Below are 27280 nucleotides of genomic sequence, written 5' to 3' on the forward strand. Positions count from 1 at the left end.
AGATCGAACATAAACAAAAATTGTTGATTGGAAAAGATATTTGAATAATTTAAACTTTGCAACATTTCTATGACGATCATTTCCATTTCGATGCATTTTAAAAAAATAAAGAAAGAATCAAACCGTGTTGATCGGCATTTTCATATTTTCCAAAAGAACTACATTTTGACCTTATATTATCTCCATATATGTCTCAAATTGAGGAATCTCTTACACTTTTCATTAATCCATTCGGAATTGAAATTGCAAGTTTATATATAAAGATTTCATCGTATTTAAAAATCTTCGTTTTGTTTGATTTAATTGGTTTCCTGATGATAAAATTGAGAATAGAAATGTGGAATGTGTTAAAGTGACAAGAACCCGACCAAAGAACAGAAAGCTGCCGAAGGCCAGCAGAGGATCATTCACGCAACGAGAAAATAACAGTCTCCGGGACAAGTTTGCAATTCCGCTGAGTGCAAAAGTTGTCACCTTAATTTTTGGAGTTAAGTCAAAATAAAGTTGATAACTTGGTTGGTATTGGTTCCCTGATATTTGTCCTAAAAAATTTTGGCCCTAGCACCACTGTTGAAAAAGTTATGCCCCTTTTTTCAACAATTTCCTCAGAGGAAAAGTAGTTTTCCTCAAGGGAAATCAAATTTCCCTAAAGGAAAAAGATTTTTCCTCAAGGGAAATTGTTTTTTCCTCAAGGGAAAAAGATTTCCCTTAGGGAATTTGCTGCATAAATATTTCCTTTGAGGAAATTCTATTTCCTTAGAGGAAATTCTATTTCCTTTGAGGAAATTCTTTTTCCTTCGAGGAAATTTGCGGCTTCAAATTTTCCTTTGAGGAAAAACTTTTTCCTGTGAGGAAATTTGTAGCTTCAAATTTTCCTTGGAGGAAATACTTTTTCCTGTAAGGAAATTTTTGACAAACACTTTTCCTTAAGGGAAAATTCAAGACAACAAATTTCCTCTAAGGAAATCATTGTTCTTTAAATTTCCTCTAAGGAAATTTCTGAACATCAAATTTCCCTTAAGGAAATGTTTTCCCTTATTTTTACTAGTTAAACATTTCTTCACTATACCATGTATACAAACAGTGTGAATATAATTTTACAAGACTGAATAATTGATACAAATGATATTTAAAACTTTAATAAATGTTTGACTCAACATTTTAATGACATTGAAAAATTCATACAGTCTGACTGTTTAGGTCTAGGTATGACAGGTATTGTTCATACTTTTTATATAACTTTAACTTTGATTTATAAAAAAAATTTATAGCAAAGGATTCTGTTTTCTTTGTAATTGTTTCAATCCAATACATTAATAAGCAACCAATTTGAATGTCATACCATTTGTGGTGTTCTAAAGAATTTGTTTATATTTGCAGATTAAATAATAAAATAAACACGTCTTTTCCTGTTATTTTAAATTGAAATTTTCTTCTGTTTAAGCTTGTGTACAGTTATTCAATCCACTACGTAAGAATTCAGTGAATACATTATTCCATTCACTAAACATTTTTGCAAATTGTTCTTCAATGATCTTCTTCCATATATATATTTGATATGAGGGAGCGATGTAAATGTGTGGATAAAACTGGTGTTCCTTTTTTCAACAACAAAATAGTATTTTTTTCTGCATTTCTCCTTTCTTTCGACTAATATATATAATATGTTGTTGCTTTTATACAATAGTGTTTTTGTGTATCTATGATAGAACTCCATTTTGTTTATGGCCATTATCATGTGATTATGATGAAATTTCCTATTTCTTTTTTGCAGGAAAGCACACATTCCAGTTCAAATTAATCCAATTGCGCACTATGTAGATACATTTCAACTTTAAGTTTCCTCTTCAGTAATGACCTATTGATCATGAAAACCAAGATGTCTGATCACCTATAAATACACAAAATAAAAAAAATAAAATGTTATAAATGGAGAGAGAAACAGCAATAAAAGTTTATTTGGTCATGTTTATTAACATTTTAAATATATTTCCTTTCTTACTTGTGAATGCTTTTGTCTATAGTTCTTATATTAGTTGATTTTGTGCATTTATCAATCTTTCAAGTTGAGGCAGTTTGTTCTTTATATTATATATATATGTTGAGCTGTTAAACCACTGTCTAAAGTAAGGGTAGGGTTGCTGATAAGCCTGTTTTTTATTACATGCATTAGTTTTTATGGATTTTTAACTTAAGCTGTCAGTTACTGTGAGTACTTAACTTTGTGTCTTTTCAATTAAGGGAAATGTATAAATTTCTTGCTTACTGTAAACCAACTAATTTTCGTGAGCGATTGATTTTCACAAGCAATTTATTTTCGCATTTAGAAATATAACATGCATATAAATTGTCGGGACTGTTTTTCATATCTGTATCTTTCCTTATTCATTTATTAAAATACATTAAGTAAAATTGAAAACCGCAAAAAAAAAAATAGCTGTGATGTAGACTAGAAAGTATAAAACGCAAAATACAGTATTCGCGAAAATTTAGTTGGTTTACAGTAGTCCAGTCTGTGTTTGCAGGAAATTTAAATCATTGGTTGTCTGGTGGAGGGTTGCAGCAAATACTCATTTGCATGGTAAATTGTTTGCAGCAGACCTGCAGCGTATTTGCAGCAAACACGCTGCAAACACAGACTCTGTGTTCGCTGCAAGTCTGCAGCAAGTTCGCAGCAGACCTGCAGCAACTATTTGCAGGAGGCTGATTTTTTCGGTAAGGGTGCATGTTATTAGTATTTCACATGACTTGTTTTCGCCTTGAAGCTCATTATACAGAGTGTTTCAGACAAGATTATGAAAATAACGTGCACGATACTTTTTTCGATCATCGTGAAGTGACAATTTTAATTCCCATTCCTCTATGCACTCGACCCCTGTTCAATTGTATATTTATAATTCCTCGTGCTTTTACGTGATTACTGTTATGCCAACAGAAACCCGGGACTTGATATACATGTAAAATCAGGGGCGGATCCTGCCACGATAAAGCGGATTAAACAACTACATGTCTCCATTTAATAAAACAAGGGCTGTCGTTATCGCTGGGTTTCTATTACCTCACCCTATTCATAAAATTTAGATTTCAAAAGTATATACCTTTTCATATATTGTGTAGGTTAAAATATTATCTTTTCCCATATTGTTTGCGTTTTGTTTGGTGTGTAATGTAATCGTGCAATACCTAAGTGTCAAAAGAGAGTTTTCCCCGACCTATTCACATATTTTAAGCCTGGAAAGGTGACCTTTTCCAACGGCACGTCCTATCACCTTGTATATAGGAACTTGAGAGGATTCCCGAGATTACCATTAAATGCAATGATTGCTCACAAAAGGGGAGTCCAACCCCCGGATTCCATCCCCTTCGACCCGCCACAGAATATGAAATTGTTATTCAAAAGTCACATATACTAGTACTAGATCCGAGCACCTGTTTTGGGATCCATATAGCTAATTTACCGTAAATAACTGCGAGAAAATGAATAATACACAAGTTGATAATTGTCTCTTCTCTGCTAATTAATGTGCGTGCAACTGTAATATTCACTCTGATTTACTTCTGACACCACCGACACTAATAAAATTTACCTCAAAGTTAAAAGGTGCTCCCTCCCATAGATTAATACCCTGGGTATTACATCTATGGTGCTCCGGTACTGGGAAGATCATATCGGATCCGATCAATTTATTGGTTCCATTCCCCCAATTATAAGTCAACACGGCTCCTTAGAAAAAATGCATTGCAATGCGTCATAATTATCTGGACTACTAAGTACTTCCATATAACTTCAAAAACAGACAATAATTTATTTTACTGGATGAGATTGGGCTGACGGATTTTTAATGGATGGTACTAAATTTTTATTTATAGCACAAGTTTACAAGGCAAGATTATTCACCTTTTTCACCCTACAAATCAAATGGTTGCCTCCTTACACCTACACGACCTAAAACATATTCATATGAACATTTGGTATCATTCATTTTGTGTGACAACTCTGAGTGTAAGATTGACGGGGAGGGATCCAGAACTTTTCATTTTTTTTTTGGAAAAGGGGGGGGATGCTTGCTCCAGTCATGCTTCAGTGATTCCCTATATAATCAAAAAAAATTTCACACGAAGGGGATGGGGGGGGGGGGGGGGGGGGCGGGCTTTCCCCTTAATTAGAAATCTCTATTTTCAGGCATAGGCTCATATAAATTTGCCTTTTGAAGAACTGAAATAGATATGAGATGGCTAATAAGTTTTCAGCTGCTTTGCATTAATATACATCATATACATACATGTGACATACACAATTATATATAGAGCCATTTAAAAAGCTATTTTTTGCAATACTTAAATAATGTAGGATCAAATCTTGATGTATGTAGTTGAAATTGTTAGCTTTAAACATTAAAAAATGAACACCCGAAGTTTAAAGTTAAACATAAGAATGACCATATAGTCTTTAATGTATATGCTATTGCCATGAAACTAGGTCATTGTAGGTAAACTGTCATTTATTCCCTTAAATCTTAGTTCACGCCAAGTTTGATTAAAATTAGTCGAGTATATATATCTACTCTATTAGGTCTCTAGTTTGAATAGTGTTTAACTTGCAAATTAAAATCATACTACTTCCAAATTTATTTCTATAAATATTATGGCTGAAATAGCAAGTAATTAAGAGGATAAAATTAAATTGGATGAAATGTGGCAAAATTTTTAGGTAAAGTAGTAATTTGGTAAAGTTTGAAAAGGTAAAATATTAGTATGTCTGAAGTTGTCAAACTTAATTATAGGCCCTTTAAAAATAAAATTATCCTTATTTTGAGTTATAGCTTATAGATTTTTCTATAATGTTGATCAGGGGCGGATCCAGCCATTATCAGATTATGAAACAGGGAGGGGTCCCAACCCAGAGTAAAGGGGGGGGGGGTTCCAACTATATGCTCCCATTGAAATGCATTGCTCGGCAAAAGAAAGGGTGGTTCCAACCCCTGGACCCCCCCCCCCCCAGTGCAATTTTACCTCACTGTTCTAGGAAACAAAATAGTCCATTTTTTCCTGAATTTTTCTATGGACTCAATTTTTTCTGTTTGATTATAGATTTATGCTGAATTGAAACATATAATATAGATTTAAAAAAAATCTTGCATCTTTTTGGAGATATCAATCCAGGAAAGTGGAAGGATTTCATGTTTACTGGAAAGGGTGCGGCCTAGTGAAAACAGCAAACAGAAAGTAGAAAAAAAAATGTTTTGACTTCAGGGTTACGTAACTTTTTATTCTTCGTGGCATGGCCCACTTTTTTCCCGATTAAATCACAATTTCACATTAGTACATACATGATATGAACATGAAAATGTTTTTCTATGTAGCATTTTTTATTTTTTTATTTTCAAAGATCAGCTGTTTAGCATGTAAGCCTATGGAGCAGTCAATTACAAGACTGCAACCTAAAGAAAAACACATACTGATGTTTAATAATAGTTTTTACCCTTTTTATGTTTAGGACAAGAAATATAGAAAAATATAAACAGTTAAAATAGAAATGAGCGACAAAACAAGAAAAACAGAATACAACAAGGCCTAAATGGTAAGACCACTTCTATATACTGCACAATCATGTAAATTCAGAAATTATTGATATATGTTGATTGCATTTATTATTGTGATTTTTCACAAATGGACAACTTATTGTGATTACAAAAAAAATCTGCATAAAGATCTATATATATATATATATATATATTTATAGATCTTTATGCAGATTTTTTTAAAAATTATCCTTATTTTGAGTTATAGCTTATAGATTTTTCTATAATGTTGATCAGGGGCATGGCCCACTCCTTTATAGGTCAGACAATAAAGATCCCAACATGAAAAGATTTAAACAATCGAAAAGAAAAAGTAAAATCACAAAAATACTGAACTTATATTTACATACTAAATAGTGTGTTAAAATTACATTGTTAGGCAATCTATAATTTTATTTGTGTAATTGAATTAATCTCTGTACTGATTAATCCACACTCCCATAGATTTGTATGTCATGTGCTGCTATTTATAGGCACTTATATATATATATATATATATATATATATATATATATGTTTTTGTTATCAAAATATGAGTTCTTATTTTTGTGATTCTCACCCAGTCACATTATTCGCATTACTAAAAACCTCTCGATAATTTCTGAATTACAGTAATAAAAGTAATTGCCTTTGAATGATGACATATATAAAAATAAGAAGATGTGGTATGGTAAATGAGTGACTTATCCACCAGAGTTCAATGAAGTAAATGCAAGAAATTAAAGGCCAATGATGGGCCGGCCTTCAATAATGAGAAAACACTTCCTTTATAGGTCAGCCAATAAAGATCCCAACATGAAAAGATTTAAACAATCGAAAAGAAAAAGTAAAATCACAAAAATACTGAACTTAGACATGTTAGAGGAAAATCAATTCGGAAAGTCCATAATCACATGGCAAAATCAAATAACAAAACGCATCAAAAACGAATGCACAAGAACTGTCATATTCCTGACTTGGTACAGGCAATTTCAAATGTAGAAAATGGTGGATTAAACCTGGTTTTATAGCGCTAACCCTCTCACTTTGATGACAGTCTCATCAAATTCTGTTATATTTACATTGTTGCATTAACTAAACAGACACAATAAATAAAATAGTACAAATATGGGTATCATCGTATAACAATTTTAAAAGGAACAATTTTACAGAACACAAACACATCTATCTACAAACACATTCATTGATTTGTGTGTCTGACATCAGAAAATTTTATACGTCATATAGATTTGTCGTTCAATGTGCATACAAACAATTTTAAAATTTACATAGGCAATGTTAGCATATAGGGCAAAAAAATTAAAAGTATGTAAGAATAAATTTCAGAAATAAACAGAGATTGAAAGTTGTCCAAAAGTTATATAGAATTTATAAGAATCCACAAATAGATAATTCCACTACGCAATTGAATGATTTTGACGTTTATGGTTCAACGTATTTTGTAATTCATAATAGAAATATATCATAATGACATAAAATAGAACAATATCATACTGATGGGATCTTTTAAAGTACAGAGTCACGTTATAAGAACCAAAGAAATACAAAAAGTTGCATATGCAAAACACGCCACCAAAAAATGAAAGACACTACAAACACATTGACGAGATGTATAAGTACAGAGCCACTTCAAACGGATATCACATAAAACCATTCAACAGTAAAAGTAATATTAATAATAGTACAAAGACAAATGAAAGAACTATAACACACGTTGTTAAGATGATAAACAACATCAGTACGCAGAATCTATACATCAAGACCATCGTGTATTATTTGTGAAGTTCAACATATTCAAAGTCAATAACAATCAACCTTACCATAATATAGGACAGTGGTTCAAACAACACAACATATGAACATTCTATAACAACTATTGCAAGTGGCTCAACTTTAAATATCACTGCAAGGCACTAAACAACGAATATTAAATCTTGGACACAAAGCACTGAAATAAGAGAACTCATAAGTAAGAATATCAAATGAAAGTTTCTCAAAATTTTCATTAAAACATGATAAAATAAGCTTATTTATATTACTGTTTTTTTCTCCATTTATAACATTATTTTTTTTAATTTTGTATATTTATAGGTCAGATGTCTTGGTTTTTATGATCATCAACAGGTCCTGCAGGTCTATACTGAAGAGGAAACTTAATTGTTAATACTTTTCTACATAATCATGATAATGTGCTAATTAGATTAATTAATGTGAAATGAACTGCACTGTGTGTTTTTCTGGAAAAAGAAATAGAAAAAATTCTACAAAATTGCTATAAACAAAATGGAGTACTATCAAAGATGCACAAGAACACAATTGTGTAAAATGTAACAACCTACATATTCACTGATGGATTATGGAGAAATTAAGAAAAAAATAGTATCTTTGTCATGTTTGTTGTCGAAATAAACACCTGCTTTATCCATTCATGTACATTGCTACATCATATCAAATATACAGAGAAGATGTTTGAAGAACAAGTTGCAAAAATTTATTCAGCCAATTGAAAGAAGATGTCTTATGGATGGAATTATTTATGCACTGAACTGTTATGTAGGGGGTAGAATAATTGTACACAGCAGCTGAAACAGAAGACAAGTTAATTTAACATGAAAAGTGTTTATTTTATTTAATATGCAAATATGAGCACAATATTAATAACATCACAAATGGTATGATATTCATAGTGTTTTGCTTAGTATTGTATATCTTTTGTATCAATAATTCAGTCTATGAAAAATTATATTTATACTGTTTGTAATGTTATGAAGTTTCCATAGAGGAAAAATAGGGGAAATCATTTCCTTAAGGGAAATTTGATGTTCAGAAATTTCCTTAGAGGAAATTTGAAGAACAATGATTTCCCTAGAGGAAATTTGTTGTCTTGAATTTTCCCTCAAGGAAAAGTGTTTGTCAAAAATTTCCTCACAGGAAAAAGTATTTCCTCCAAGGAAAATTTGAAGCTGCAAATTTCCTCACAGGAAAAAGTATTTCCTCAAAGGAAAATTTGAAGCTGCAAATTTCCTCAAAGGAAATAGAATTTCCTCAAAGGAAAAAGAATTTCCTCAAAGGAAATAGGATTTCCTCTAAGGAAATAGAATTTCCTCAAAGGAAATATTTATGCAGCAATTTCCCTAAGGGAAATCTTTTTCCCTTGAGGAAAAAACAATTTCCCTTGAGGAAAAATCTTTTTCCCTTAGGGAAATTTGATTTCCCTTGAGGAAAACTACTTTTCCTCTGAGGAAATTGTTGAAAAAAGGGGCATAACTTTTTCAACAGTGGTGCTAGAGCCAAAATTTTTTAGGACAAATATCAGGGAACCAATACCAACCAAGTAATCAACTTCATTTTGACTTAACTCAAAAAATTAAGGTGACAATTTTTGCACTCAGCGGAATTGCAAACTTGTCCCGGAGACTGTTAAATCCTGCACCCGGAGGCGAAGTATATTTGTCTCTGCCATAGTTATATAGTTTGAACATATTTTATTTGCAAAAGTAGCAAAAGGGATTGTACACAAGTTATAACAACATTAGAGACGCCCTTTCCCAAAAGTTATAGTTATATAGATATGGTTTGTACGAAATCTGTCTATCTTTAACATTCCAAATCCAAAACATTTTCAAATTGAAAATTCCAACACAAATCAATAAAAATTAACGGTGTAACGTGAAGAAGACGAAACACAATTCATAATTATTTTGGTACAATTGTGAAGAAGGAACGTTGCATACCACTTAATGTGGTCAATAAAACCAAATCCAGGAGAAATTCACCATATAATTCAACTTGGACACCAAACAAAAATGAATACCACTGTCTCTGACTTTGAACACTCAATACTGGCGATGTGTCACAGGCAAAATATAACCAACATCATTAGTATTCAATATATAGGTATGGGCGTTAATATAAACCAAACAGTCTGAAATATAATAATGAACTTGAAAGTCATAGTAACATGTGTTTTCGATATACTATATTTGTCTATTTTAAAGATAAAAAGGCACCCTTCACATTCCATTTAAAAAAGCTGATAAAACAAGAAAGGTCAGGATACATTAAATATGATGAGTTCAATGTGCATTGTTAAAGAAACGCGTTGTGAAATCTAAGTATATGTCACATTAATTTATGAACTTTGTTTTGAAATATATTCATTGATCCTAATTGTTCATTATATCCTGATAACAGATTAAACATATAATCAACAACAATTTTCATTTTTTTTCAATTTTTTTACTCCATAGAAAACAGGTATATGCTGATTTTTATATCCATCACCTTTGTATATTCCTATTTTTAACCAATTGTAAAAGTCTAATTATTAACAAAAGGACCGTTAGGAAGTCAACTAATACTAGAATAACGATGTCGTTTATGAAAATGATAGAAGAGTATACTGCGGTGCGCAATTCTAAAGTTTTTAACAAAATTTGATAAAAAAAGTCAAAATATATTTAATTTTTGCTAAAATATTAATTTCTGTTTAGTACATTTGTTTGTTGGTCTTAAGTAATCAATAGCATCATACACACTAATATTTCTACAAAAGATGTGCGAAAGACGGTCAAACTGACAACACCATGGCTAAAAAAAACAAACAGACAAACAATAATACGCAAGACATAACATAGAACACTTAATATAAAAAAGAAGATGTGGTATGATTGCCAATGAGACAACTATCCACAAAAGATCAACATGACACAAACATTAACAACTATAGGTCACCGTACGGCCTTCTACAATGAGCAAAGCCCAAACCGCATATTCAGGCCCCGATAAGACAATGTAAAACAATTCAAACGAGAAAACTAACGGCCTTTTTTATGTAAAAAAATGAACGAAAAACAAATATGTAACACATAAACAAACGACAACCACTGAATTACAAGCTCCTGACTTGGGACAGGCACATACATAAATAATGTGGAGGGGGTTAAACATGTTAGCGGGATCCCAACCCTCCCCTAACCTGGGACAGTGGTATAAAAGTACAACATAAGAACGAACTATAAAAATCAGTTGAAAAGGCTTAACTCATCAGATAGACAAAAAATACAAGTGGACGTGGCCGGGTACTTATACATCCCGACACAAAAAGACACAATAAACAGATCTGAGAGTACTCGCAGTTATCTGACAGCTAGTTCAAAGCCACTAACAACTAATAAAAAAAGTCATGCCTCTAGGACTAAACAATCAATCCGTATACACCCAACATGCAATGAATTTAGTTTAAAGACGTCCTAAGCAGCCAGAGAAAAACATGACCTTGTACAATGCTACGTTACAGGTATCGACAGATTGTAGATCCATGAAAATATATATGTATATAACATACTAAGACTACTTCTAGAAAAAAAAAGATTAGAGAGGGATTATTAGTTGTCTGACACTCTTAATATCCTCTTAACCTTGTAGTCATTAATGCATACATGACTATAGTACCTATAATTTTCTTGTTTTATGACATTTAAAAGGGAATGAGATATTTGATCGGACAAAAAGTTGTTGATAAAAATTGTTTGATCTATTCAACACTTGTATGCTGTCTGTTGACCAATGAAACTGCACTTTATAAAAAAAAACCAACATGGTAATGAAAATAAATCAATTTATTTAATAACAAGAGGTAAACAATTACAAGGAATTGTAAATCTTATAAATATCATATTTCTTTGTTTTCTTAAAAAAATGTCACATGTCATTTCAGTAATAATACCAATGACACACAGGAAAGAAGTGTTTTTATCGACTCGGTTGAAAAAATTGAGTAATGCTGATCAGTACAAATAAAAAACACTCAGAAACAGTTACAAGCATAAGGATAGAACATTATTTTATTGAAGAAATTTCAATTTTCCGCTTGTTGGAATTCATTGCGCTCTTATTATCGGAAGGTACCGAGATTTTGTTGATAAATACTCTGCATCAAATTCACATATTCACAAATAATACACGATGGTTCTGAGTTATAGATTATGGTTAATGACGTTGTTAATCATCGTAATAACGTGTAATAGTATTTTTTATTTTTAAATTTGAATATAAATTTCACTGATTAGTCTATTTTCCGTGTAATCCCTTTGACGTGGCTTGGTACTTATACATCCCGTCAGTGTTATTGTGCAATGGTAAATTTTCGTATGCTTGTCTTTAATTTTTGCTTAAGTGCTGTGGCTGAATGCATTTTTGAATTACTTTGTTAGATTTTTGTTTGTTTTAAAGTGATTAAGATCACAACACTATTATACCCTAATTTGACTGTCCCTTTGGCATCTTTCGTCCCTCTTTTAGACAATTTTACCTATTATGTTTGGTTGGGTTTGAAACACATTGTTGTCAATATAATTGTATGGTATGCGACTGTCATACAAGTGAAAGGTTAAGTAAGTTATAAAGCCAGGTTTAATTCACCATTTGCTACAAATTAAGTAAATGTTTCTACCAAGTCAGAAATTTGACAGCTGTTATCCAACCTTGTTGTGTTATAGCTTTTAATTTTGCCATTTGATATGGAACCTTCCGTTTTGAATTTTCCTCGGAGTTCGGAATTTTTGTGATGTTTCTTTTTCTTCGATAAACACCAACTATGCACAAGATATAGTATACCAGTAGTGTTATTCCATTTTTAGAAATACTTTTCCTCGAAGTTTGGTATTTTTGTTATTTTACTTTTTATCCAATTTGAATTTAACACACTATCAAGATGTTATTGTTCTCGTATTTTATCTCATGTATGGTAACAGATCGAATACGGTTTCAATAATTTATAAAATGTCTTCTTTCTTTGATATTTAAACCTTTTCATTGAAAGCAATTTTCTCGGATTTAGGAAAATATGCATTTAAGTGGACGTTTCATTTGATAGTTTTTCCAAAGTATACTTTTAACAAGAATGTGTCTAAAGTACACAGATGCTCCACTCGCACTATCATTTTCCATGTTCAATGGACCGTGAAATTGTATAAAAAATCTAATTTGGCATTAAAATTAGAAAGATAATACCATAGAGAACATGTGTACTAAGTTTCTTCAACTTCATCAAAAACTACCTCGACCCAAAACTTTAACCTTAAACTCGCACTTTCATTTACTATGTTCAATGGACCGTGAAATTGGGGTCAAAAGTCTAATTTGGCTTTAAAATTAGAAAGATCATATCATAAGGAACAGGTGTACTAAGTTTGAAATTGGTTGGACTTCAGCTTCATTAAAAACTACCTTGACCAAAAACTTTAACCTGAAGCGGGACAGACGGACGAACGAACGAACGAAACAACAGACGAACGGACGGACGAATGGACGCACAGACCAGAAAACATAATGCCCTCTACTAACGTAGGTGGGGCATTAAAAAGCCTTAAGAAAACTTCTATTCTAGAAAACACCTGTGACCAAGTTATTCACGAAAATAGGTACCTCAAGAATAAAAAGTAGTCCATAGTACATGTACTAGTAGTATGTAACGCTTGTACTGAAATATGAACAATTGTTAACCATTTGTGTCTTCAAATTTTATTTGTTGCCAAATATAACCAAAATATGGAACATGTCAACCTAAGGACTTAGACTGGAACGACACAAAATCACGCAACGCATATTGGCAATCGCATGAGAAGTTTAGATGACATTACAATGTACTTAAAATTTAAATATTGAAGGATGATCCTGACAACTACAGCATTTATATCTTGTTTTTATAAGACCACAATGCATTTCGGTTTTCAGCAACTGATTATCGATCACTATCATATGGAATTTAAAATAACTGATATTTAGTTTATTATTTTATTAGAAAGTACACAACATGACAAAAAAAAAATCAAACATAGACCAAATATACTTAAAAATCAGCACTTAATAAATTTGAATATTAGAAAACATCAGCTTTTTATACCAAAAGCATTTTTTTTTTATTTACAATGATTCATGGGCCCATTATTATATTATAAATATTAGTATGCTTCGAGGTTCAAAGATTCCGAAATGACTATTGTTTACACATATTTCAAATTAAAATTAACATAAAAGAGGGACGAAAGATACCAGAGGGGCAGTCACACTCATAGATCGAAAAGATTCAGGAATTTCTATATATTCATGGAATATTCAAACATATTAAACTCAATTTTCCTGGTATTGACCCAATACTTTGATTCCTTATTGAAAAATAAAATGTTCATTATTTTACAAGAAAATTCATTCAAATAAAAAGGTTCTTACGAAAACGTTCTATTAGTTAATAATTATGTGTTGCACTTGTTTTCCAAAAGTTATTGTTCAAATTGTTATTGTTTTTTTTAAAAACAGACATAAAAAACAAGTTTGAAACTCTTAAAATCTACAGAAAACAACATGATGAGAACTTTGTTACAATATCAGTTTCTCGAGTAATAGAAGTAATAGAATTTTCTTGTGTCAAAGTTTACTTAAAAATATATCCATTTATGTTATTTAAATTTTTTTTAGATATAAAAAAGTCATAGATAACAAAATATGAACCGCGTTATGATTTATTAAAATAAGTCTTGTGATTAAAGAGGAGATGATTTTTTTTAAAGTTCAATCATGACGTACGACCGTCATCAAATGATACCAAAAGCTCATAACTGAAACATTATCACACACTTTTATGAATAGTTATCTTTATCCACTATGAGGTGTAGGTGAATTTTTAAAAATAAGATTGTTGTAAGAACGTATGTTTCTTGTCGCAGTGATTATATTTTACATTTTACATTCTTAAGCTCTCTTATATAATATACAATCTTATAGCCAAAAACTGAAGAAAAAAACAAAACAAATTTCCTTCAATTCCCCCCCCCCCCACAAACAAGTAAAAAAAAAATACTTAATTTTCCGAACAGAAATATTGTATCACTTTTAGTCAGTTTCAATTTTAACCAGGCGTTAATACTTTTTAAAGTACAAGTTACATAAACTGTGAATAAAACGATAAATATCGGTAAAAGACGTAAAACGTACCCTCTAAGGGGTAATTATTCCCTATTTTCTGCTGAAATAAATTGATATTGCTGTGATAAATATGTCTAATAATTTACTCTTTTATTCTAGCTATCCTTTTCAACATGACAAAAAAAATCTACGAGATCCGACAAAAAAAAAAACATTTCAGAGGCAATATTAAAAAAAACAGCTCGACAAATTAGTAAACTATTTTATTTAAGATTGTATAAAAGTATTGATCTGACCATTGTTTCCCTGTTGCTCGTCCATAATTAGGGCAGTTGCAATACATGTTTAAATCTAGTAATGCAGTTTACCTCTTTTTGTTCTTTGGCAAGACGCAGTGGTCATGTATGGTATATCGTTATGGTTTAAAATCACAAATGAAAAAGTTTACATTTGATTTAAGTATAATAAGTATATGGACATACATACATCATTTGATTTAATTTTCTTCTGAATAACAAAAGTATGCTTTGTAAAAAATATATACAATGAGATATTTTTTGCGTTCGGTTTTTTTGTTTTAATTCAAATCATAAGTACTTGACTTAACAAGACCTTTCCTTTATGTTTATGAGCAAAAACATGGCATACTTTCAGCTTGTTCTACCTACTTTTTCAAAAACAAGATGCTACAAACTATATTCCATCAGATTGTTTGAAGCAAGTTTGAAAGGTTAAGATATCTTTGCTTGTAACTTCTGTGTTTCGTATTTGATCCGCTAATTCTGCATTTTCACCTCGCAAACCAGCCAGAAATTCTTTAAATTCCTTTTCGCCTCTACGCAAAAGTTTGTCCATCAATTCCCTGTTCTTTTGTTCTTGAGTAGAACCGAACTTTATCATTTGGTTATCCTCCATAGTCAAGGTATAACTTGATATCAGATGATCTTCGATTGTCTCATAAATAACATTGTTGATTATATTTGAGTAATTCTTCTGCAGTTGAAGCACAAACACGTGATCTGCAACGTCAGACATTCCTATAAATATAAACAATTAAAACTGTCTCTTTAACTTTCAAAATTGAAATAAATTTTGACTTACCCGCCAGGACTTCGTGTAAATGTATAAGCTTTAACTATAAAAGCAAACTATAATTAATAACAAAATTAATGATTTCCAATTTAAACCTTAAATAACAAAAGTACCGAATGTTTTTTTAGGAATGTATATATTTCTTGCAACGTTCTCTGTGGTTTGATGGTCAATGCGACAACTCTCAACAAGGGACCAAATGACATAGAAATTAACATTTATAGGTTACCGTATGGCCTTCAATAGTGAGCAAAGCCCATACCGCATAGTCAGCTTAACAAGGCCCCAAAGAAATAAAACAATTCAAATGAGAAAAATAAATTATGTGCAGAAGGAAAATGAAGGAAATCAGATATGAAACACAGCAACAAACGACAACTGAATAACAGACTCTGGACATGCACATACGTACATTATTTTGCAAGGTTAAAATATTCCCAAACCTCCCATAACCTTGAACTTTGATGTCATAGTACAGCATAAGTCCGAACTATAAAAACCAGTTGAAAAAGACTGTATCATCTAACGGATACAAATAGAAGTACATATAATATTTGTTCACCACAACAGCAACCAAGTACAGATCTGAGAGTACTCGAAGTTACGGATAGCTTGTTCAAAGCCAAAAACATATGTACTTTTTTTATATATTTATTTAAAGAATTATCAAACAGTACATATTCAATGTCCAATGGATTGAGTATAAAGACATCACAAACAGTCAGAGAAAAATATGATGCCAATTTACAGGAATCGACAGATTGTAGATACATGAAAGTGCATATATATATAACATTGATATTTTGATTGCTTTAAGTTAACTGATAACAAAATCAATATCTATACCAGCAGCACTATTCAAAGATCTAACGACAGTGTTTAATTTTTAAGCTTTTAGAATATGTTTTAAAATTTTATCAGGATCAATTCATAATTTCTATGAACAGTACACAACATCTCTGAAAAAATGAGGATGTGCTAACCAGTTTGAAATACTCTTTTACATGTTTTACTAAACTTCGAAACCAAATCTTAATATCAATTAAAGAATTAAGTAAAAGTTTGAAATAGTTTTTGGAAACGAAATCCCTGACTTAATGATTTACCAGTAATACATAGATTGTGTTCGTTTTAATCTTAAACGCCAAAACGAATATTGGCATAGCGAACGCGTTGTGAAATATAAACACTGTAAGATGGTGCCAAAGGAGAATCAAAAGGGATCGAAAATGTCATTAATTTTAGTGTTGAGTTTCCTATGAAAATTTGAAATATTGTTATAAAGGAAAGGACAGTTATTAGCGTTTACATTTGATTTATTTAAAGAAAGTTCCTTTAGATTCATATTAGCAGTATATATAGAAAATTCTTGATTATTTAACAAAAAAATGTCATCAAGATAACGGTAACTCTTGTTGTATTGATTAATTAAATGCAATCGAGGCGGGTATTTACAGAGTTCGGACATACACTGTGATTCACAACAACACAAAAACAAGTTTGCTATTAAAGGGCTCAACTAGTGTCCGTATGAATACATACAATCTATCGATAAACTGTGTTGCCCAAACGTAGATTGATATCATGAAGGAAGAAAGCAAGGTTTCAATCATCTCATCTACCTCTTGTAAGTAAATCTATCATATTTACCTTTCTCATCAGAGAAGAAGGCTTAAAACGAGATGCAGCAAATACATTTGCATTCAAATTTAACAAACAACCATTCATTAGATAAGATTGTGTGGAAGTGTGTTGTAAAGAGAAGAAACACAAAAACTGTCATCGAAATCAAAGGGACCTTCAAAATCATCTAAAAAATCCAAAGATTTGTTTTACACTATAAAAATAGTTAATTCCAATATTTTCATATATTTTATTACAAAAGTTTATAATAAGGTATTTTTTAGTAGTAATGGAACTAGTTAAAAGCACCATCGCACTGAAAGCTTAGTTGTTGAACACTTACTAAAAGCTGAAATGAAACGATATTTTCATTTTTTTATGTTGTTTTGGTAACTAATACATAATAGGGACCTTTTAATATTCAGTAGAGACTGTAGCTCTGATGTGGTTATATTATGTTTATTTACTTCAATATACGAGTCTCTGTGAAGCGCACTAACTTAAATTAAGATGAATATAAAATGTCATTCTTAAGAACGTCCGTGATGTATTTACAGCATACCACCTCTTCATAGTCTGCTGTTCAATCGGCCGGAACAGACACGAACAGTTGATGAAGTGTATTTCTTATTATAGAAATAGGCGTATTGTGTACTCTTTATTTTATATTCATTTCTAAATTATTTTCAAACTGTGATATTCGAATATTTACGGAAGCCGATAAGGGCCATTCAAAAAAAAAATTATGTCGTAATTACGACATAGCAATGTTAATTTCGACATAACATGTCATTATTACGACATCGCTATGTCGTAATTTCGACATAAAATGTCGTTATAACGACATCGCTATGTCGTAATTTCGACATTTCATGTCGTAATAACGACATCACTATGTCGTTATAACGACATCGCTATGTCATTATAACGGCATCGCTATATATAAAAGAATATGTATTATGATTGCCAAGAGACTAAATGACACAGATATTAAAAACTATACGTCATCATAATGCCCCCGATAATTATAAAAGCCCCCGCATAGTCAGCTATAAAAGAGGAAGGAAAGATACCAGAGGGAGAGTCTCCGAAATGCTGTGTTGCAGACAGTGTTATTATTCAATTATTAGCTCCCTTGGTAAAACTCCAAATTTCATATTTAATGCATTTTATTGTTAAATAATTTACATGAAGCTTAATAAGTATATATTTGTTAATTGCATAGCTTTTGCTATTTGAATTCATTGGTTAAAGATATTTATTTATATTGTAAAGTTTAATATTTGCATCGTCGCTAAATCTTTGGATACCTTCTTTGAATACCTTCAGTGAGAAAGTTATATATTTTATAAATAACATTTGAGGTTAATAAATTAACGTCTGTCAAATGGCTGTACAGCCTGACTAGGACTAAGCATCCCGTCATTCTGGTAATAAGGGTGAATTAAAGTATCAATTGCTCTTATGCTACTTTCAAACGTTGGGCACGATATTCCTACAACACGTTACACTTAAAATGCGACGTCGAAGAGGGTCTTTGACATCGATTAATTTTTGCAAGTTTTATTCGGTTTTTTATATTGTTGGTTGATTCTGGTTCTGTTCGTTTTGTGATATCATTTTATCAAAAAATTACCTCGAGTTGTGGAAATCGATATAATAATGTTTACCCTTTAAGTTATTTCAACTTAAAATGCAGTACTGTCGCAAGTAGTATAGGAAAGGAAAGATGGGACGGAAGTACATGTATACGGTTTTCATATTTTTTTTTATCATAGGATGTTTAACTTTCAAGTTGCATATCATCTGTCATTGTAAAATTTCTATATCTTAATTCATCCCAAATACAAATATATCTGACACTCTGCAAGTAAATCGAACATTTTTACCCTTGGTTAAATTTGAATCGAATTGTATTTTCCCTGACACATAAGTTGTCGAAATACACCCCTTCAATTACTTGAACCTTAGCTTGAGAATTATTTCCCAAATCATCTTCAGATATATACATTTTAAAATATATATATAGTAATCTACTCCTGGGTCGTCCGCGAAAACGGCAAATAAAAATATAATCCCGTTTTTTTTTAATTCGATGAAACGGTTTTCGTTGCTGTTTGGGATTCGTCTTTCAATTACCCCCATTTCATGCACAAGTTTATATTGACGAAAAGTTCCGGCTTCGCTAGTACAGGAATTACTTTCATCACGAAATAGCAGGACAAAATCCCGAAGTAAAACATTCCGTGAACTGGTATTAAGTGTTTTGATATTGGTGATTGCACCTAACTGAAGTGACGACTTTAAATGATCTATTTCGGAGTACTTCCGTAACATAAATTTCAATTTATTTTATAAAATGGGATTTTCCCCCCATTTCCAAATTCTTTTAAATAAATCGTTAAAAGCTATACAATTAATAAAAATTGCAAAATTTTACCTGAGTCGAACCTATTTCCCCGGGCGGAGTCTTTAGCAACATGCACTATTTTTTTTTCGGCAGCAATCATTAACATCTTTCTCCAAATTTCATAACACGATTTGTTTTAATTATCATAAACATTTAATTGAAACTTTAGCACATTTAACGTCGGAAATTAGCGTCTTTAGGATTTTAGACGTTTTCAGACATTTTGAAAAATTGGCTACCGTTTTGTAATGTATGGAAGCATTTTATTCCTTTAAGACCCAAATATGTAGTTAATAAGGAAAGAATCTTGGCATTTTTTACTCTTTGTATATCTAACTTTTGTTTTGATCAATTATAAAAAAATACGCCTTAACTGCTTTGAAAAATGAAATATCAACTTGGACAAAATGGCTACCGTTTGAAAAACGACTGTGTAGAGAAGATTGTATTGAATCAGCAATATTCGAACTATATGAGGCAAATATTTGTACTTTTGTTAGATATTATTATTGTCTTACTTTTTTTATTCATTTTCTACTATAATATGCAGTCGAGTCAAATGAAATTTGGTAAAATAACGGCTTTAACGCCACAAAGAACCGACACATGTCGTTGTTCCTGTCAAGAATGAAGAGAGCCGGGGTGTAGTGGTTAGTGCATCGGACTACTAACACAAAGGTTCCTGGTTCGATTCCCGTTTGGGATGAAAATTTCAGGAACTCAATTTTCGGCTCTCCCTTGACACCATTTGCGAGTATGGTCTTGAGGAAACGATGATAGTCCGTCGGACGGGGACGTTAAATGGCTGACCCGTGTTAAGAGAGAGCCATATCTCTTGCACGTTAAAGACACCCTTGTAGATTTCGAGAAAGAGTAGGCTAATGCCGCTACAAGGCAGCACTCACACCCGCAAAGTGGAAAGGGATTAATATAAGTTGCAAAAGTTGTTTCCCAATCCACTATAAATAAATATGTTTAAACTAACTAAGAATGAAGAAGATCAGAGAATAAGAAATAGGATCACTATACATAAGAGTTAAAACAGTTTTTCATTAATGTAACGTTGGATGGGGACATCCGTTTTTTTCAAATAGCTTTCTTTTTTTAATCCTCAAATATACTAGATATTACTTAGGAGATGATCAAGAGCTGTAAAAACATAATTCAAAACATATTTTGAATTTGTTTTAATATTGGTTCGTGTTTTCTAACATTTTTATTTTTGCGGATGAAATTTCGAAGATTCTGTTTTAAAAAATCCTAGGGGTTGTAGGAACATCGCGCGTGCCCAACGTTTGAAAATAGAAATAGAGCTATCAATACTTCAATACACCCTCATACCAAGAAGCCATGTAGTTTGCGCTTATTTAAAGGGAGATGGAATGCTAGGCTTGACTTGGTTAATCTAAACGACTTTGTCTGACTGTACAGCTCTAGCACTATGGGCCATGTTAATCTAAATTGGTATCTATAACATATATAATTTTCTCACTGAAGGTATCCACAGAAGGTAACCAAAGATTGTGCGACGATGCAAAGATTAAACTTTACAATATAAATAAATATCTTTAACCAATGAATTCAAATAGCAAAAGCTTTGCAATTAACAAATATATACTTATTAAGCTTCATGTAAATTATTTAACAATAGAATACATTAAATATGAAATTTGGAGTTTTACCAAGGGAGCTAATAATTGAATAATAACTCTGTCTGTCACACAGCATTTCAGGTACTCTCCCTCTGGTAGCTTTCTTCCCTCTTTTATAGCTGACCATGCGGGGGCTTTTATAATTATCGGGGACATTATGATGACGTATAATTTTTAATTTCTTTGTCATTTAGTCTCTTGCCAATCATAATACATATTCTTTCAAATATAGCGATGTCGTTATTACGAAATAGCTATGTCGTTAAACGACATAGTGATGTCGTTATAACGACATAGTGATGTCGTTATTACGACATGATATGTCGAAATTACGACATAGCGATGTCGTTATAACGACATGTTATGTGGAAATAACGACATAGCGATGTCGTTATAACGACATGTTATGTCGAAATAACGACATAGCGATGTCGTAATAACGACATGTTATGTCGAATTTACGACATGCTATGTCGTAATAACGACATTTTATGTCGAAATTACGACATGCTTTGTCGTAATAACGACATAAAAAAAATGAATGGCCCTTATCGGCTTCCGTAAATATTCACATCATAAATATGATTTATAGTTGTTAACTTCTACGGGATTTGGTTTCTTTTGGAACGTTTTCTCATTGGCAATCATATCAAATTTTTTAATTGTCATTAAAAATGAATTGCACAACTTGTTTAAGACAATACAAAATTATAAGATATTTCATTTTTCGTTTGATAGTGTTTAAAGCCATAAAAAGCTTACTTGCTTACAACATTGTACAATAAACTAATCGATAAAAAATGAAACGTCTATAAAAGGTGACATTCTTTACACAACAATTGAAAAATGTCCAAACAATCTGGTGTCCAACTCCGAAGCATTCCAAGAGTTGCAATGTCGCAAATAGATTTCACCCACCATTACATATCGGACATAAAAACTCAAATTTAGGAAATTTAAAAGAAATCTCTTTTTCCATTTAATGAATGACTGTAATATTTTTTCTGTCTATGAAGAAATAACATAAAAAAAGTGGGGCACACCGAATAACGCGCGTAGCAGGTTATTTAACAGTGTGCACCACAGTCATTTCTTATAATTTAATTCTAAATTCCATTTTAAACCGTAGAAAAACCATAACAAAACGTTAATGACGTCACGGTCACATGACTAAATTATGTCTATGGGCTCATAACAAAATAACGTCAGCAAATCAGAAGACGCGTTATATCCAAAATTATTCACCAATAAAAACTTTTTAGTGAAAACCATTATTGCGTTAAGTGATATCGTCACTTCCGTGCCCATGTTGAGTGAGCGGTTGAAAAAAAAATGAAACTTTATTGCACGACTTTTTGGAACACTAAATTCTAATAATTGACATTCAGCACCTCTGTCATTTGGGAATTGTGATTCAGTACAAAATAAAAATTAATTCTAGTTTATCACACCTAATGACGATCACTAAGACGCTATAGTGTAGGGATGAGGCAATCCCCTCTATCTTATATATAACGTCATAAAGTCGCGTATAATAGACGGCTGTTTACTGGTGAAGGACAAACCTATTGTAGCTATAGCTACCAAGACCATTGCATTGTTGTTAAAAAGATATCTTACGATCAGAAAAATAAACATCAGATGCAAAATTGAAAAAATGGAAATAAAAAAAAATGTTGAAAAACTGCAAACTTAATATCAAAGACTCACTAGTACCATTAGAGGTTCATTCGAAACTGATGGAATTAATAACCATTTAAACTAAACAAAAGTTTCAAAATCTTTAGACCATGACTTTGCAGGCGAGGCCATACAATTCAACTAGAACAGGGATGCCCCACTGTTAACTCAAATATATTCGTAGGTATCAATGTCATATTGTTATCAGATGTTACCCTCAAACAGACATTATATCAAACTTGTCACCTCGTTGAGGCGAGACGCTAATTTGTAATGCATACCTTCTTTTGCTGTTGATGCTAACGTTGCAATTTGGCCAGATTCTTGTATTTCACATTTCAATTTATCTGCTAGATCTGTGTATCCACTGTTTTGCAGTGCATCCAAAAACACTGAATAAGTTACGTCTATCCTTTCTAGTATTATTTCAAGCAATACTTTATTCCTATCATCTTGCCCTGCATGTTGTTCAATACGGCGTCTGTCGTCGACTGAGATCACCAAATGTGTCATCATATGATCTAAAATCTGTTTGGTTTCAATCTCCCGTTTGATTCTGCTTTCATTATTCCTGATTATATCTGGATTTTGTTTATAAAAAAAATGAATTTCGAAACTTTAGAGATTAATATATCTGTATGTTTATTTTTATTATTCATTAAAACATGTTTTGATAATATTACATACATTGTAATTAATCAATTATATCATTATTAAATTCTTACACAAAACAGATTATTAGTGTTTTATTCTATTGACAACATATACTTTACAAGTAGAGGCGGAAGATACCAATGGGATATTCAAGTTCGGAATTAAATGACGAAATGGCTTAAAACTAGAAATACGACCAAAAGACAACCAAAAGTCTGCTAAACACAACATAGAAATTCAAAAAATGAGTAACACAAACCAAATCCAAACAAGAGGATGATCGTAGGTGTACCGAAACACTAAGTAGATTCTGTATAGTGTTTCTTGCGTAAATACAACTTAACTGATAGTTCGAATTCGGCGATGTCAATTTCTAGTCAATTGATACCTTTGATAACTATTGAAACATATATGTCGTCATCTGTTTTTCTATGAAGGTCAAACAACTTGTGAGGATGTCCGTATATTTTGAGAATGAATGTCTCCAACTAAACAATTTGATACCTGATTTTAAGAAGATGATTGTAAGCAGCAACCCCTATCAAGTTAAGGAATAACAAGCTCTGGAATATCTATCAACTGAACGATAACTTGATTTTTATTGGAACTCTTTGATAGGGACTGTTGAAACAATTAAGATTTTGTCTATGGTATACGATTTGTTTGTGGCATCAAGGTTGACACAACATCGGTAATATCCACATGTTCTGATTAATTTTAGATTTTCGTTGACAATAATTAAAGAAGCAGTTTCTACCTGACCATTCTCTGTTAGTTACTCAAATATGAAAGGGTTAAAATTAGGCACGAGGTGCAATTAAGACACACAAATTAACACGATTTCTCTGTCTGTCACATACATTAATAGATTTAAAGCAGAATATTGAAATGATATATTGTTTGTTATAAGCAGCCAGTTCGGTTCAATTTTGTCAACAACATATATATTAAGCACATCGTTTATGTGTTATTGGCTGATGTCAATTTTACTTCATTTTAATCTGTATTCGTGCAGCCTATTATTACCATTCAGCAGGAGATGCTTACATGTGTGATGCCTGCTGACATTGTATTTCAATATCATAAATTATGAAAAGATGTACAAATTGAAAGGTGAAACAAGGAAGACACAATCCAAACCATTGCGTTTTTATATCAAAAACCAATGCATGTACAGTTAAAAAGATGATTTACATGAGCAATTTCCTTGTGTTCCACGACAAAATTCAAACTCCTGTACAAACTATTGAATCATGAAAAAGTACAAAATGATCAGCTATCTATAACTGCAACCGATTCTACAGTAAATGAAAGGTTTTTGTCAAATGGTCTCCGATATGTTGTGTTCAGAAGGTATTATTGTCACAAAACTTAACAAATTGACCAACATGCTGATGACAACAAAGGTCAACTATATGAACATAAAATTTTGAAAAGGAATACCAGGTATCAGAGCTTTCTGTCAGAAAGTGCTAGAGGAGATGCGTCCACAAGGTATTGATGTTACAACACTGAATAAAATTGTAAACGTGGTCAAATCTAAATGGCAGCATAATATTGTCATAAATCTACAAGGAATGAGCGCTCAAAAGAACATAACTAGAGAATTTGAGTTCACACTGGTTTGCACGTTTTCTTACAATACAATTATGGACAAACTCACGATAGAGAAGGAGAATATGTCAGCAAATATTCCTAATATGAAGTATGGATGTCAAACGGACTCTGTGTATCGGTAAGTTTATGTGACACATACTAATACAACAATAACGTCCGATTTATCTCTATGATTTTTTTCAAAAACCAAATTAAAACACAGCATATTTTGAAGGTTTAATCATATACTAGTATGTAAGTTTGCAATTACCTTCAAGTTGTTCTTTTTCTCCTACATCATAACTTAAGTATGACAAAACACTACTCAAATCAAGGCGATAAAGAGTTTTGGCTAAAACTTCATACGCAGATTTTTGAGTTTTTCGCCATTTCTTAAGGACGTCCTCTGTTTGTCCACGAAGATTTGTCACATGATTTGATTGTATCTGATGCATTTCAACAACAGATAGTCCAAGTTCTATTCCAAACTGAAATGTTTCCCTTCCAATATGATTAGGCAATAGTTTAACATCTGAACTCGATGGTTTCAGATTCAACTTGTCTGTTGGTATATCTAAAAGTGAGATAAGATAATCATAAATACTTACTAACAAGTTATTGTTTCAAAATGTACTATAAAGGGATACTCTATTGTAATATCACATCTGCTATTAAAGTAGCCTTAGTTTTTAAAAACATGTCTTGTAAGGTCGCCCTTGCCAGTTGAACTACAGCAATACATATCAATTAAGTGACATTCTCTTATATATAACATTGAGAAAAAATCAAATTAATACACACATGACAAAGTTAAATCCGTATAAACGGTCATCTTTGAGATCGGTGAAAACTTGCTAAAGCAGTTTTAACTTTGACATTAGTGTATTAGTTTAATTATTTTTTCTCTCAATGTGTTCATTTCTATCTTTCTAAATTTCCTTTAAAACAAAAAAGAAGAAGAAGTTGCAAGCGATCTAATACAAAACATAGCAATACTTGTTATAAGACATTGAAATAAAATTACGTTCCGATTGGGAAAATTTAAATTTAAACTATAGGTAAACAGAAAATGATTAAACTATAGGTAAACAGAAAATGATTAGATATTTTACACAGAACAAGACACGAAATATTTTATATATTTTGTTTCCTCTCTGGATTTTTTTTTATTGACTTTATAAATAAAAATGTTTATGTAACAAAAGAGAAGGGAAAACAAAAGTCAATATTGTCTCCCCCTCCCTCATTTTGGAATGAAACATATAATAAAAAAATATAATATCATTTCCAGGGTATTCACACAAAAACGATACAATACATTATAAAATAAACCCACATACCAACAAACGATTAACGATCGCTGCAAATGAATGTGCGGTTTCAAGTAATTAACTAAACATCAATCTATTAAATAATACAGAGTCAAAACTGCACACTAAACAACAAAATACTCATTGAATATAATGGAAGTTTTTAATTTTCATATTTGCTTCAAAATTTTAAGCATCATCTTAAATACAAACTTTGTTTTGAATGGATACATGTAAACATCATTCTTGTAATACAGAACAATCCACTGACAGGACATGCACTTATTGCAACATTTAAAAAATACTTTATGACACCCAATTGCAACACTAGTTTAAACAATAAAATCCTGCAATAGAACATACTTGTATCATTCTTATCAATGAAAACCATTTGTCGTTGTCCAATAAACTTTTGTTTGTGATGTTTTCTTCGTACGCTCTCTTAAAAAACGGATACAGATATTGCAATTATTCTGTAAAATATCTGATAACATTCTTTTAACTATTCAACGACTGTTTACTTGTTGTAAATTAACCTGCCTTTACATGATTGCCTTTACATGCAGTGTCAGTGTTTTCAACTCAAAAGTAAGTGTTTCGTTGAGAAATTTTGTTTTTCTGATATATGTGTCGGATGCAAAAGCAAAGACATATTATATTTAGGGACACTTATTTGTTGAAATTGCAGTAACTCTCCATAAAGGAATCAAACATGTAGAATCCAATTCCTTGTCTGTCTATAAGATATATACGCCA

At 31.5% G+C, this 27280-nt stretch overlaps 2 protein-coding genes and 1 long non-coding RNA gene across 3 annotated transcripts in view; 2 read left to right on the plus strand and 1 right to left on the minus strand.

The window, feature by feature from the left end:
• Nucleotides 1-27280, plus strand: part of LOC143079541 (uncharacterized) — a 303363-nt gene that overhangs the window by 24050 nt on the left and 252033 nt on the right. The window lies entirely within an intron of this gene.
• On the plus strand, nucleotides 3682-8970 carry LOC143078130 (uncharacterized). The gene is made up of 3 exons (XR_012979067.1): nucleotides 3682-3849; nucleotides 5498-5581; nucleotides 7674-8970. It is a non-coding gene; the product is annotated as an uncharacterized LOC143078130 (long non-coding RNA).
• LOC143079539 (uncharacterized) overlaps nucleotides 14804-27280 on the minus strand; it is an 87817-nt gene continuing 75340 nt past the window's right edge. The window contains exons 14-16 of the mRNA XM_076254942.1: nucleotides 25486-25788; nucleotides 23246-23545; nucleotides 14804-15544 (exon numbers count right to left, since the gene is read on the minus strand). Of these exons, the coding sequence (XP_076111057.1) occupies nucleotides 15201-15544; nucleotides 23246-23545; nucleotides 25486-25788 (947 nt within the window). The 3' untranslated portion in view covers nucleotides 14804-15200. The remainder of the gene's footprint in view (nucleotides 15545-23245; nucleotides 23546-25485; nucleotides 25789-27280) is intronic.

This window comes from Mytilus galloprovincialis, chromosome 6 (genome assembly GCF_965363235.1).
Source record: "Mytilus galloprovincialis chromosome 6, xbMytGall1.hap1.1, whole genome shotgun sequence".
NCBI classification, from domain to species: Eukaryota; Metazoa; Mollusca; class Bivalvia; order Mytilida; family Mytilidae; genus Mytilus; species Mytilus galloprovincialis.